The following is a 14,787-nucleotide window of genomic DNA, read 5'->3' on the forward strand; positions in this document are numbered from 1 at the left end:
TAACACACCATTCTGCATAGTAAGGTTTCCAACAGAATGACTAATTACACATGAATGCTGTCCTTTTGGGAAAATGTATCCCTTCCATCCAACGAATTACCACTGCTTCCCTGTTCTCAGCACTCCTACACACCATGGTCTTTCTGTATACACAAGCTCCCGTGGGACTTTCATATCACTGGGTTATGTGTTCTACTTCCATACAAACAATTACTCATAGATTCTATAGTTATTTTAACAAGCTATGATTTGTGTAACACTGAATCTGTAAGTAAAACAAATGAGTATTCTACTTCAAATATTTCAGTGCTTCCTATTCATGATATTACTGGACCAGCTCCACAGAGATTAACCTTAAGAAGCGAAGCATAACAACTGTGTAAGATTTGCCTAAAATGAATTTTCATTCCCCCAAAATTGTTTAATACATACTGCCAGCAAGCCCTTCTGAGCATCAACACTGCATTCCAGAGTGACATGAAAGAATTTGCATTCATGTGCATCTCTGAATAATTACAGCTGCTTGGGTAGGAAATCTGTATGGTACTAAGGAACTCGGCTGTAGGGGGGAAAACTCACTTGAGCTGCTCCTAAAAGACAAAACTGAAGTGCGCAGATCTCAGCTCAGGGTTTCACCACTGAGATCTCTCTTAGGGCTCCAAATTGCCAAGAAACATAATATTGAAAATGAAGCCTCTGAAACAACACAATGCAAGGTGGTCATACACAAGGCCACAAGATCAACAGTACAACCTGCATGGCATATCTCTCTCCAGGCAGAATGATCTGGCACGGTTGTAGGATTTCCTACGGAAGCTACATCCTTAAGTCTCGATTCACTGATGAATGTTTACACTTCCTGTTTGGATAGCATAGTAAAAAACCAGATTTAACACAAAGGCACCCTTTGCTAATCGTGGGGCTCTATGGGAAACAAGAAATTATTTCAGAGTGGCTAAACTGAGATGTTTAATGGCTTTCAGTATACAGAGCCTTCTCTATAAAATATTTGATAGCTTAGTATACCACTAGAAAACTAGACAAACTTCTGTCAAAATATCACAGCCAAGATTTTAATCTTGAATTAAATATAACACAAAACAGAAGTGTGCTAAAAATAACTTTTTAAACCCCACACTTTTTAAACCCCAACAGTTAAATGCATGTTTAGTAAACTTTTGTAGCTGATATTCCCTTTCCCCTCCCACCTAATTGTAATGAAACAGCACCAAGAAGATGTTTTATGGGTGAGTCAGGCAGCAGAGATCCCAGCAAGACCCAAGCAGCTACGCAGTGCGCAGCTATCACCATCCACAGAAGAAACACGGATGTTTTCCATTTGCATTCCCTAGCACTGATCCTGGGAGTGAGCGATCAGTGCTGCTAGCTGGAGGCCGGGACTCGGGGAGCGAGGAGGATGCGAGCAGCCAAAGGCTGTCCCGGAGCAGCACGAGCCTCGCTGCCGCTGCCACCGCAGCCTCCGTGCCAGCCCGCTCGGTGCTTGGCGTGATTGGGAACAGATGTGCCGAGACCACTCCTTTCCAATTATCAAACAAAGGCTGAAAGTTGCACTTCCAAAATGAAAAGCTGGCACACTATTTATCTGCTTCCTTACCGAGCTTTTGCTATAATTAGCTTTGGGCGTGAGGAAGGAGAAGAGACTGTCAAATTAAACTAACCTCCCCACTAAACTCCAAAACCTCTGAAGATATTTATAAAGAGTCACACATTCAAATGCCAAGGCTTGAAATGTAGATGTACCACACTTTTTTTTTTCTTTAGTGGCTCCCAAAACAAGTTTTATATCACAAAAGGCGAGTCCAGGTATATCCCCTGGAAGAGCACTCCTGTGGTCCAGATGAGTTATCTGCATCTCCCTCAAACGAGCCAAAGAAATAGCTTTAATCAAGGTCTCTTGCTCCACAGCTCCACCTCCAAATCACCTTTCTTTCACAATGCAGCATATTTTTCAGTGCCTGTTTTCTAGAAAGACTAGATTGAAGACACTAGGCAGAAGCCAAAATGTGTTTCTGAAAGTGCCAGCATCAGGTTCAGTTCTCGCATGTCCCAAACTTGCTCCTTTTTCTGTCAATATGCCAAAAACACATTGCTGTTGCTATGCAGCTTAACAAGGTAGTTTAAAAAAACCCACATCATACAACCAAAACCAGAACACAGCCTCCCACCTACAGGATGTTTCTGAAGCCCAAGGAGGCTGGGTGCAAGTTAGGCGTTCTCAGGCTTTTATGGTGAGAGCACTTCGGTGCAAGCTGAGGAGTGTGTGCTCTCTGAAAATTACCTCAATTTTCTTACACAACCTGGGCTGTCTGTGGAGTGTTTTCTCCCCTCTCTCCCCAACACCCAAAAAGTTACTTCCCTCTTAGCCCCTCATTTACACAAATTCCTCCAGCTCCCAAAGCACTATGAAGGTGTTTCCTTCAAGGAAGATCTAAATCCAGGTCAACAGAGAATCCCAATAATGCAGGCAGGGACTATCTAAGTTTCAAACTAGTGATGCAGCATTGAGCAGAATCATCCTCATGACCTTCGGAGAACTCAAATGTGATTCCCAGTTATCTTCAGACAGTTACACCTTGTGCTTTTTGAGAGCTGGATCTGCCCAGCAGAAGATTCTCACCAAAACAGCTAGGCAGAGCACCCCCTAAGCAGAAAACAAGATTAAAGAACAGCAGTGGCAGCAATAGGAAGACAGCTTTATGAAAGTGAAAGAAGAGAAAACAGAGGGTACCTAAGCTGACAGGAACCAAGGAAAGATTTCTGCCATGGTCCTTCTTTAATGCTGGCAAATAAGCTGCTGCTCTAAATCATCAGGATGGTCTTCTCCCTGACAGTAATTATCTTGTTGCAATCCAGATGCTTGGCAGACAAGAGGGTTATCACAGCTACAACTTCTAGAAACGCAAAGGCCAAATTTATGGGGTGTAATTTATGTTAGTTTGTCAATGGCTTTTTTTAACATTTGTTATTGCCTTTTTCCACTTTCAATGAAATCTAGGGCAAAATTCTTATAATCTGCAATAAAACTGCTAGGTCAAGAGCAAATGTCTCTGAAAATAAAGATTCACTTACTAATATATCTAATGGCATTTGCTTTGTCTGGCGTTTACAGTTTCAGGAGTCATCTGAAATCTGAAAAGTCATTGTAGTCAGCTTATCTGTACTGTGAAGTGAAAAGACAACTCATTGCTTTTACTCTGTATCATCTTCCCAGTTCTCAAGCTTGGGCCTTTTAATATTAATTTTATATTTAATTTTAATATTAATTTTATCCACACAAATGGTCTTTTTTACTTCAGTGCAACTACCTGCTTACCATATTCAGGGGAACCTAATTTTAGAGCAAGAAAGAAAGATCCTCCTGCCGAGGGAAGGATGCTCTCTGCTGCCCAGGGCAAGCCTGCATCCGGCTTCACCGAGTTTGGAAGGCAAAGACCAAAACAGATTCTGCTGCAACGTAAATCTTGACTTTCAGCATGGAAGTTATCAGCTCATACTGCTGTAAAGGCAGCCAGATATGCTGTGTAACACCCCACAACTTATCCCAGCAGTGGGGGAGGAAATCACCACCACTGTCTAGCTTTCATTATTATGCACAGCACCATCACTCATCTGCTTACACAACAATTTCTAGAATGAATACAACACTTAGGAAAAACAAATATTTAAAATAGATAACATTAGATAACACTTATAGATAAAAATGAAAACAGAAATACTCTTTCCTTTTAGCCTAGTGATTTGAAGAAAAATAATCAGGAAGTCGGCCCCTTCCCCTCTGCTTCATGCAAGCTCTGGGTATAAAACTAAATATAGCCAGGGATTGAAGGACCAGAAAACCATTTTTCTAGCAACACAGAGAGACAAAGCAGAAGTTAAGCACAGTATCCTGCAAAGGAAGGTACAACAACGTGTCTCTTCAGGACCAGGGTGGTTTAGACTAGGTGTGCCATTTGAACCAAGAAGTATTCACTTTTAATACTTTAGCTTTTAAAAATATGATGAGCTGATCAACCACACAAGATACCCGGAGTCTGGCAAAAAAGCTCTGCAAACATGTCTTATTTAAAAAAAAAAAAAAATTATCCACACAGCTATTGATTTGGTTTCTCATTGAATTATTTCAGCCATCTTTGAAAACAAAAGTAAAACTATCATTAATGCCATTCTCAGAAACAACCCGCAGTCTACTTCAGACCAACAAAAAGACACCTCGATACCAAATTTTAAACAGTCTCCTGATCTGAAGCACATGAAATAGCATTTCACTTGAGCAATACAGATTGATTACAGTTATTAACTCTGAAAGGTAACATCACCCTGTGACTAAATTTTATGCCAAAGTGCCTGGTTTCCATTTACCAGCTAAGTAAAGCTGGATGAGAAACTTAACACCTTGGGCCTGTATGTCCCAGTCTGCAAAATATAATATGTCCTTTGGAAGACTTGGGAAAACTATTTGTGGCTTTGCAGAGCACATGGCTGGGACTCAGGGTATAGGTTCAATTCCCTGCTGCATCCTCAACTCCATGGATAACTTCCAGCAGTTCCTTCCATGTCAACTTCCTAGTCTGCAAAACACTGCAACCTGCAGCTGCTTTTAAACCTGCTTCAGGACTTGGATACCAAATCTTTGGTAAAACCTGGTATTAGAAATAGCAAAGGGGCTTTTTTAGGTCTGAGAATATCTAACCCGATGAACACAAATTTTCTGATCAGTAAAGACTACTTCTGTTTTAAAATATTTATGAAACTGAACATGTTAGAAGTCGTAAAATGAGAAAGCACTTCTATTACTACAGGACAGAAGAACTGAAAGGCAAATACTGAACCTCTATACACATGGTACAGTGTACTACTCTCTGGTAGGTGCAGGTTAACTTAGGAGCAGAGCTGCAGGATGCAGAAGTGTTTTAGCTTTGTACAACTGCTCATCTGCTGTCAAGCTCCAGGCTGTGTCTAATGACATATTTATTCCATATTCCTAGATGGAAGAAGCCAGCCCAACAATCAGAGGCATAGCAACTTGATGTGTCATACAGTGAGGTCCTTCAAGCTGCTCCAGAATTCTGGAATAGCACTGACTGTCCAGTGTGGCAGCAGGCACTAAAGTGATGGAATTCATCTGTTGTGTCCAGTGATCTCCTGCTGCCACTCACACTGAACAAGGACTGAACTTGCCTAGCTACTAAAGGCTGTCATAGAAATTAAAAGCCCTTTTTTCCAGCATCAAGGAGAAGTTTCACCACAGTTTTCATGTATTTTCTGTAATGTTTCCCTTCTGTTCTGATTGACATTTACTTCCTAAAGGATTTCAGCTACAGATGGAAGCAAGTTAAGTATCATTCTCCCTTTCTCCCAGAGAAAGGAAGAAATCAACAGATATGGGAGTTATGACTTTGCAGAACATAGTAAGTTTCCAAAAGGGAAAAAAAACCCCAAAAACAACCTAAACAGAATTAACCAGTGTAAAATTTTATTTGTGCATTAAAGTTTAATTTCTCAAATATATTGAACTGGATCACTTATTTACTGACCAAAAATAACGTGCAATGCATCAGTAGTTCTGTATTCCTTTATATTGTTCTAGAGAGGGATACAAATGGATACAAATCCCTAAAAGACTAAGGAATACTTCTCTGGATGCAAGGCTATTCAGATGCAGAGTATCTTCACAATTTCTGGAAAACTGGGTAAGCGATACAATTATTCCTGTCACCACCTGCTGAACACAGCAGCCTCACAAAATGTCTTTTCTAGACATAGTTCAGTGTATGATATGACAGACAAAAGAACAAGAAAACTGACTTGTTGATGGCTGCAGAAGAACACATAAAAACCAACTGAAAAAGAAGGAGGAAGAACCCCATGTAACAGAGGTTTTCCAAACAACTCTTCTGAAGGAAACAAGTTAGCAATTGGTGGTACTTATGACATGTCAGAATAACTAAACGTAGATGCCTATTTCAAATCTATTTCATATTTCTGCTTAACTGCACGATGGAAATCTAGCTTTTCCCTAAAGAGGATCTTGTACTACTCAGCTGAAATTTCGATATAGGAAGTGAGAGCTCCGGGCTTTCTGCAAGCAGAAATAGGTCCTTGCAAAAGCAATTTTGCTACTTTGTGCTACATGTGTGCACTGGGGCTCCACTGCACAAAGTAAAAGCAGTTTCAGAGTGAGACACAGACTAAATTTTGTGCAATTCAAACTAACCACAAACTGAGATCTCCGCTGCATTTCACGCTCACCAGTCAGTGTATGGTCAACAATGAGATTCACTGTTAGGGTTATTAATGGCCAAATGCCGGTAGCACCTCTGTTATTCCTCAGCAAAAGAAAAAAATACTGCGACTTTCTTCAGACAAACAAGCCAAACCATCCACGCTTGTTTTCATGTATTCGAGCTTACAACTCGCCACTTTAGCCAGATATTTGAGAGCAGCATCATTTCCTGCTGCTTGAAAATCAGCTTTAAGGGGCGTGTTCTCTGCAGAGGCACTGCTCGCTGTCATCCAGGCAGCATTTAAAATAACTGTATATTGACACAAGGAGCCACCAGCCGTATTATCGCCCTTCGAGTCGACAGCAAGGAGCACATCAAACCAGTTGCGTTCCGGGCTGCGCCGCGACCCTTATCAAACAATGCAAACAATTTTAATGAGCTTATCTGCCGGAACATATTGTCAGAGATGTTAATGCAGAAGCGCTGCCAGCAACGCATGCCAGACGATTCATCAAAAATGCCTACAACTGCGACAAAAGACGGGTGTCCCCCCCAAAGGAGAGACGATAAATAAACACAAAATGGGGGTGGCGGGGAGCGGGGGGCGGGGGGCGGGGATGGAGCCGCCCTCCCCCGGGCAGGCACTGGGAGAGCTGTCACCCCCGCCCGAGGAGCGGGGGCGGCTGTCACCGCACGGGTGCGGGGCGGGCACTGCCCGGTGCTCGGTGCCGGTGCCCGGTGCCCGGTGCCCGTGCCGCTCCCCCGGCCGGGCAGCGCTGCCCGCGCCCCGCCACCCGCGGCCGCCCCTCCCGCGCGGCGCCGCCTCCTTGCGAGATCCGCAGCGAGGTGCTGCGGCTCTTCGAGGGGAGCTGGCTGCCTGCGCGGGGGGCGTTCTTGCCTTCCTTTTCATTTCCCCCATCCTGTTTCTTTATTTATTTTTTTTTTCAATTATAATTTTTAACCGCCTTTCTTCCGCCGGGGCGCGGCGAGCCCCGCACGCATCCCGCCTATCCCCCGAGCGCTCCGCAGCCGGACAATGCGGGGCCGGGCGGAGAGGAGGGGGCTGCAGCCCGCCCGCCTTATGCAACCGCGCCGCCGCAGCCCCCCCGCAGTACCTGTAGGAGCGCTCCCCCCGCACCGTGTGCTTCCTGAAGGGGATGATGGTGGTCCCGTTATCCTGGATGATGTCGTTGTTGTTCTCGCCATTTGGGGACAGGGCTTGGGTCGGTCCGGGCATTGGCGCTCCCGCCGCTCCGCAGAGCCCCGCGCTGCTGCCGCTGCTGCTGCTGCTGGTGTGCGGAAGGTGGCGGCAGCCGCGACTCCGCCGCCGCCCGCCCGCCCCGCCCCGAGCGCGTCAGCCCCGCCGCCGCCGCCACACGTGACCGGGCCTCGCCATGGCAACCGGCCGGCGCCGCGCTGCGCCGGGGCCGCGGCCGGCAGCGGGCAGGGACGGCGGCGAGCGGAGAGAGAGAGAGAGAGAGGGGCGGCAGCGAGGGGAGAGAGAGAGAGAGGGGCGGCAGCGAGGGGAGAGAGAGAGGGGAACGGCAGGGAAGGCAGAGAGAGAGGGAGAGGGGCCCGCCCGCCCCGCGCCCCCACACAAAGAGCCGCTCGCCCCGGAGCGCGGGGCGGCCGCCGGGCCCCGCGGCGGAGCGGCCCGAGCTGCTGGCTCGGCTCGGCGGCCGCGCTGGCCGCAGCACACACAAAGCGCCGGGCAGCCCGGCCGTCCCGCGCCCCTCGCCTGTCCCCGCACCCGTGGGCGGCACGCAAACGCCGCCCGGCCCGTGGGCACCGCGCCGTGCCCCTGCCCCCCGCCGCCTGGGACAGCGCCCGGCTTGTGCGGGACCGGCCGGGACCTCACCATCACCCTCCGCCCCGGTACCTCAGCATCGTCCGCCTTCCCCGCGCCGAGGGGCTGCCGGGCTCAGGCTGCTGCTGTGCAGGAGCCCCCAGGCCGCGCTGCTCGGTTCCACGGCGCCGAGGCGCAGCAGGGAACGCCGCCCAGCCCTGCCCGCATGGCCGCTCGGCGCGGGTGTGCCGGGGCTGTGGCCATCCCGCCGCACAAAGCCCGCCCGCACCGCTGCGCTCGGCGCTTCGTGTGCCAAACGCCTTATCTTTAAACAGTGCAGAGATATTACGTGACGTGGGACTACAAGATGTAAAAATCACGGATTCCTAATAATAAAACAGCACGCGAAGGTCTTAGTTATTTTATGCTATTTTTTTTCCCGGTTCCTGTGTCTGCTACTCCGCCTGCATTTCCACCCCAAGCACCAGGATGTTCAAATTACCAAGCTCTGTATCCCTGCTTACAACTTCGCTAGAGAGCACAGTACCACACCTGTCAAGCTGCATTGCACATTTCCAGCATCCTCCTGCTCTTAGGCTTACACAGAAAAAATCATTTGATGGCACATCCTTTAAAATCTTCCTTGGATCAGAAACAAGAAGAGAAAAGACCTGCCAAGGCAGTAGCACTGAACTACTGGTGCTGCTAGCACCACCAATCAGACAACCCTTATCTCTTCCTCCCTTTCTTCTAGAAGAGTTTTTGCATCCTCCCCAGTCCATTTCCCTCTGCAGAGCTCTATGATTTCTGCATATCTCACTTGCCTAAATAGCAAAGTGCTTCAAAGTTTGACATGCCCACAGATCGGTGCTGATCATCCTAAAGAGCAGACCTGAACTTCACTGTGGTCAAAACCTACCCTCAAGTCCCAATAGTGCATCAAAACCCACACTTCTACCACAGCACAAAAATACTGTCCAGCTGTTTACAGATTGTTTTCTCTAAGCAGAAACCAACAAGGGTGGCTATAGGCAGCCTCTAAACAGATCTGTATGACCTCAAGTCTGTTAAATGCAAAATATTTGGGCTGATCTATTAACATTTTAAAAAATACATGCCCTCAAATCCAACTCTCTTTTAAAAAGAATTTTAAGATGGTAGGTCAAACAAAAGCCATGTGAGTATTTTTAAAATGTTCTCAGAGACACATGCTGGAATTTTAACTCAGAAATTCTGAAGTATGAGTTTGATCATGTTTCTACCTCAGATTTTTTTCTGCATAAAAACACTTAATTTTAACTATCTTTACCTAATCTTTCAGGTAATGACACTACTGAAAGATTAGTTTACATGATTGCATTCATAATACAGACCATTCACAGGGAGCTTATAAGGTGAAAAAAACTGATAACACCTACTGCACAATGCTTGGACTGCTGAGAATCTCCTTGGACTTAAATCAGACGTATAGTTTAAAACACATTTTAGAGCAATCTCTAACAATGCTCAAGTTAGTCTGCAAATTTGCCACTTGTTCTCTGCACATCAAGGCAGGGGATCTTATACTTTCTGCCAGGTTTTCAAATATACTCAAATTTATCTTTCAGTAACCAATCTATTGACATTTTCAATTGGCACGCTCCATTAAAAAATGCTTAATTCATCTGGTAATTGGAGGAAAAAAATGTTTGAATCTTTTTCAAAACAAAGCAACAAAAAACTTTCTGGTAAAAAGGCCAGAAAGTGTCCCACTAGCACTCAAGAACATGGAGAAGCCAGAAATGCCACGTGGTGACAGAATATAAAAGTAATCTATAGCAGGTCTTTATCTGTCAGACACAACCCTACCTGCTCTGCTAGGGAGCAAGCAGTAAAACACTCTGCAACCCTAACTTGTAAAAACATTTTTATTTCTTCACCTGTGGCAAAGAACAGAAGCTTCTTTATTGAAGTGTCTGAAGCTGTTTAAAACATGTACTAACAAAGCTGCAGAAGAGAAGTGCAGGTAGGAGAGTATGGCAGCCTTGCTTCAGACCTCTTCTTGCCTTTGCACTGGGACTCAAGGTCAGAAGAACACACACTGCCTCAGCACAGTACCTTACCTTTATGGAGGCTGAGCCAGGCAGCAGCAAAAGAAGCCTGGCACTGTTTTTCAGAAATGTTTCACTGTGCTTCTTGTGGATCTAGCACAGGCTGAGGGGCTCTGGGTGCAGCATGGATTGCATGGGTGCAATAAGGGTGCAATATGCACGGCATTCCCTCTACCTACATCTCTGTTTCTGGGCACTGTGCAACCCACAAGCACAACTCCTGTCTTTAGGTGCTGGAAGCCACCAGCATCTTCTTCCCACTTCCATCATTCTAAGCTAGAAGGTCTCAAAGAGGAAACCTGTTGCTGTTATTAGGTTTCTATACATCTGTGCTGCCTTTATGGATTTTTACATGCACTAGGCATACAAATAGAGAATTGATCTGAAGAATAAAAGGTCAGCCTTGGTGTTAATAAAAAGCCCCACTTTTGCTATGCTGAAAGTACCAAAATCTGGTACTCACAAGTGATGTGCCAACTAAGCAAAGCAAAGAGCCAGGAAAGCAATTAATGCTGAAGGGTGGAATTACAAAACCTGATGTAATAGATCTTCAGCACTGAGACCACAGATGATATGGCAGAAAGGGACCTATGGAAGTCATCCAGTCCAATCTCCCACTTGGAGCAGGATCCTCACCAATATGAGATCAGGTCACATTTGGTGACATGATCGTAATCAATCCAAATCCTGAAAATCTCCAAGGATGGAGATGTCATGTCCTTTCAAGACCACCTGCTCCCGTGCCATGCTATCTACACAGCAAGTCCCAGGTGTACCACTGATGCAAAAAGCGTCACTCTACCACATCACATGCATTCCAGTACTTTGAATTCTGGTGTGGTGAACCAGGTAAAGAGAATACTAGCAGCTACTGGAATAGGCCTAAGCATCATTCTCCAAAATCTGGTTCCTCCTTCCTCTTCAGAGCTTTTGTTTTCAGTTCCTCTTTTTTTACTTGCTCCAAGCCTGACTTACTGCAGTAGGAAGGTCATGAAGCCTAATTTACAATGCCTGAGAGTAAAATCCTCTAAAAGGCCAAAATGCAGCATTAGAAAGACCTCAGGCATAGTTGAGCCAGAATTTTATATTAGGCAGCTAATGTGGAAATAAATTATAAATATTTTAATGCTGATAAGCGATCAATGTACAGCCTCTGACAGCAGAGGTGATGGCTAGGCTAGCAACTTCTGCTGATACATTTGTGAGGGGATTAAAAAAACCCACACAGTTTTAGGGAGTATTTCATGACATAGCCAAACTATAAATACAATTAATGATAGTAGAAATTCCCCACTGCTTGGATAGCTTTGGGGTGGTGGGAGGAATAGGGAGTGAGACTAAGAAAAACACATTTAACCCTAGAGTGGCCAGCGAGCATCCCTCATCTCTGACATCTCTGTTCATGATAAACCTCATAAAGGAGTCAGTGTGATATTGCTGCAGTCTTCTCAGAATAGAGCCCAGCTACAAACTGCAGCAAACATCATGCAAGTAGAAGTATTTTGAGCCATGTACATCATTTTTCTGAGGAGTTTCATGAACATTCCTGTCATAAGCGCAGTTTTTTCTACTGGGGAAAAAACCCACGAGACTAGATTTCACAAAACAGTGGGAAGGTAGCAATAACTTTTGGAAAGCAGCAGTCCTGAGCAATGTAACCTGCTTTTTAATCTGCCTTTTTTTTTTTTTTTTTTTTTTAACTATTCTCATAGTCTTCCTTTATCACAACAAAGATTAACAGAATTCTGTAAAGCCACAGATTTACACACTGTAGATTAAAATCAGTTGATCCTAGTTAACTCAAGTTCTTGTGTTTTAAGAAGTCCTTGCAGAAACAGTCTCTTTCTCTGAAGGAGTTGGCCAACAGTGCTTAAATTTGAAAAGAAGTGAATAAAGCAAACCAGGAAGAAAGTTTGGGAAGAGCTAACTGTTAAGTCTTGGACACACCTTGGTTGCTCAAGGAAGCCCCAGTTCATTAAGGTACATTGACATACTTTATTCCCAACAAGAGGAGGTTCAGTAAGATGGGTATAACCATGAGCATACCTAATTAGGCTGCATCAGAATCAGCCTAATTTCTAAAGTTGCATTTAGCAGATTAGGAACAGAAGATTTAGGAGATCCAGATTTACATGTTATCTGTGAGAAGTGCAAGTGAGGTATCTGCAACTGAGTGTCTACTAGAGAGCACTGGCTTGTGTCAGCCTAAACTAGAGCACAGTTCTAATTTGTGTCAGTAACATATCACACAGAAACATCCATAAAGGGCGCAGCAACAGCAGTTACTAACACAGCAAACATGTAGCAGACGTGATGAGGTGCATGGTAAGTTTCAAGCTGACCTGGGTTACACAGAACTCGTGTTTCCTATTTTGCTGACATACCGTCAACAGCACTGATCAACCCAAAGGAGAGTAGAGTGGCATAAAATCACTTCAGGTAAAAATTTAAAACTGTAACTTGATGGACTTGCTTTGTTTATGCAGCACCAAATTAATTGTCCCACCACCATCTCACCACCTCATTTTATATTTCTGGACATTCAAACTCATTATGACAAACAGCAAATGATAATTTTGTCAGGACAAAGAAACACTGCATGAGTTGTATTAAAACAGCCACTTATCACTCCAGACATCCTGTAGACAAAGAATGAGCTTCCCACCCTTGGGGATTCTAGTGTTGCCACTTTAAGCAAAGTCTTGATTATTTGCCTTCCCTGGAGGGACACAGATAAAGAGGGGGAGAAAAAAAAAGAGAGGGCTGTCCCAGTTACACAATGTGCATGGACCACATCCCTATGAGGTAATTCAAGTCTATTTTTAAATATACAGACATATTTATATTTCAGAGTTCACATTTAACATCTTAAAAAGTGTTCTGTGCCTGTGAGGAAGAATAAAATAAATCTTGGAGTCTTTGTCTGCTAAGATACTTGAAAATTTAGTCTTATGAGCTGCAAATCCAATCTGACTGTTAGTGCATGAATTGATTACTAGACAGAAATATCTTGTAGAACCACAGACTATGGGTATTTTCCTTTAGAAACACCATAGCTACCTTCTATAGTTACTGTAGAAATCAAATAGAAATCAGAGGATTAATTCAAGATTCAAGTACTGTCTACAAAACAAGGACATGTTCACAGCAACAGGATTTCAAAAACCCTTGAATAAGATATTTTAAGACTAATTGTATACTTTTAATATTAATTCTTAGATTAAAATTAATAAATTGGTTTAGTGGACATTTATTAAATCCAATTAGCTAAATCCAGCTGGTTTAAAGAATAAACTCCCCAAATTACTATTTAGAAAGAAACATTATTCAGTATACATCAAAGGATTCCTTACTTAAAACATAAGAAGTTCACAGCAAATAGCTGGAACATTTTTATCCAGTACTGTCTACATAACAAAAAGCTCCCGTGAGAGCAGGAAATACTTCAGTGAGGAATGGTCTAAAGGGAAAGAATTTTTACTTCCATTAACTCCAGACTAACCCAAAATTTTGAATTCTTTAGTGTCTGTTACCTTTGTTTTCTGTTATATCCACTGGACTAAAGCAGAGTTTCAGACACCTTGTGAAGATGCCCTCATCTAAAAATATGGAAATGAAGACTGTGATCAATAAATGCTTTGAGTAAGGATTCCTTTGTCTTTAATACTAGTTGACAGGAATTGGAACTGGAGACTGACTCATGGCTCATTCACATGCATTTACATGGAATTCTTTGGCTGGAGCTGTTCTAGATGTACCATTACCACTTCCATTAGCACCAAAGTGTTAACTAGTTCTCTAGGTTTGTTTTGTCAGAGTTAGGATGTAAAGACTATGGAAAGCCAAAATAAAAACATAAAAAACGTTCAGGTAATATGGATTTCTACATTTTTTTCAGAGTATGACAAAATTTGAATTAAATGAAAGTGAGATTAGTGTTCTAGAAGAGAAGAATTTGAGATTTTCATGTTTCCACGTAGTACAGTTTATGACTGGGAAAAGCCAGAGCTTCAGACATTCGTATCTTAAACAAAACCAGTAAAACAAGTTATAAATGGTAAAAGCCTGGAAGGGATTGGAAATGGGAGAGACTAAGTCTAGCATTTATTTTTATATTTCAGCTCTTGAGAAATCTTTGGCTTTCTTGGGGCTCAGGAGGGGTGTTTGGAAAAAGGTAAAAAAAGATGATACAATCGAATGGGAGCAGACAATCTCCATCTCTGATACATCTTCTTACTTCTCTACACTATAAATGTTATCAATACATTTTGAAGGCATTTCACTCAATTGATATAGCCCTGTCTGGGCTGCCCAAGATGCTCACCACTGCTAAAGAGGAAAGTAGAAGGCTGGCACAAGAAAGTAATGGTTCCAGCAGATGTTTTATTAAATTTTACTGGATCAAGACTGCTTCACCAGCTGACAAAGACTGGATCTTTACAAACTAGGATTTGAAGGGGTTACTTTGTCCCAGGAAACTGTTAATTAAGTGTCAGTCCTCCCACAGCCAACAAAAAGCCAACATAAACAGTATTACATGCTCTAGCTGATGTTAAAAAAACCCAGCCATTGCGCATTCATGCCTGACCAGGATGAAAATCACACTGCCAAGTCATTCAGTAGTGTGTGAGTGTTTCTGTGATTGCAAACCCCAGCCCAAAACCCC

The 14,787-nt window shown here is 43.8% G+C and overlaps 1 protein-coding gene across 4 annotated transcripts in view; it reads right to left on the minus strand.

Moving 5' to 3' along the window:
• The window catches only part of MAPRE2 (microtubule associated protein RP/EB family member 2), a 98,667-nt gene that overhangs the window by 50,260 nt on the left and 33,620 nt on the right, over positions 1-14,787 (minus strand). Inside the window, exon 1 of one of the 4 annotated variants that reach the window (XM_056483793.1) lies at positions 7,361-7,608. The exons of 2 other annotated variants lie outside the window; for them this stretch is intronic. In XM_056483793.1, coding sequence (XP_056339768.1) covers positions 7,361-7,482 — 122 coding nt within the window. In that variant the 5' untranslated portion in view covers positions 7,483-7,608. Of the gene's footprint in view, positions 1-7,360; positions 7,609-14,787 lie in introns of those variants that run through there. One more of the 4 variants, XM_056483795.1, reaches the window with a different exon arrangement.

Source organism: Oenanthe melanoleuca, chromosome 2 (genome assembly GCF_029582105.1).
Source record: "Oenanthe melanoleuca isolate GR-GAL-2019-014 chromosome 2, OMel1.0, whole genome shotgun sequence".
In the NCBI taxonomy this organism is placed as follows: domain Eukaryota; kingdom Metazoa; phylum Chordata; class Aves; order Passeriformes; family Muscicapidae; genus Oenanthe; species Oenanthe melanoleuca.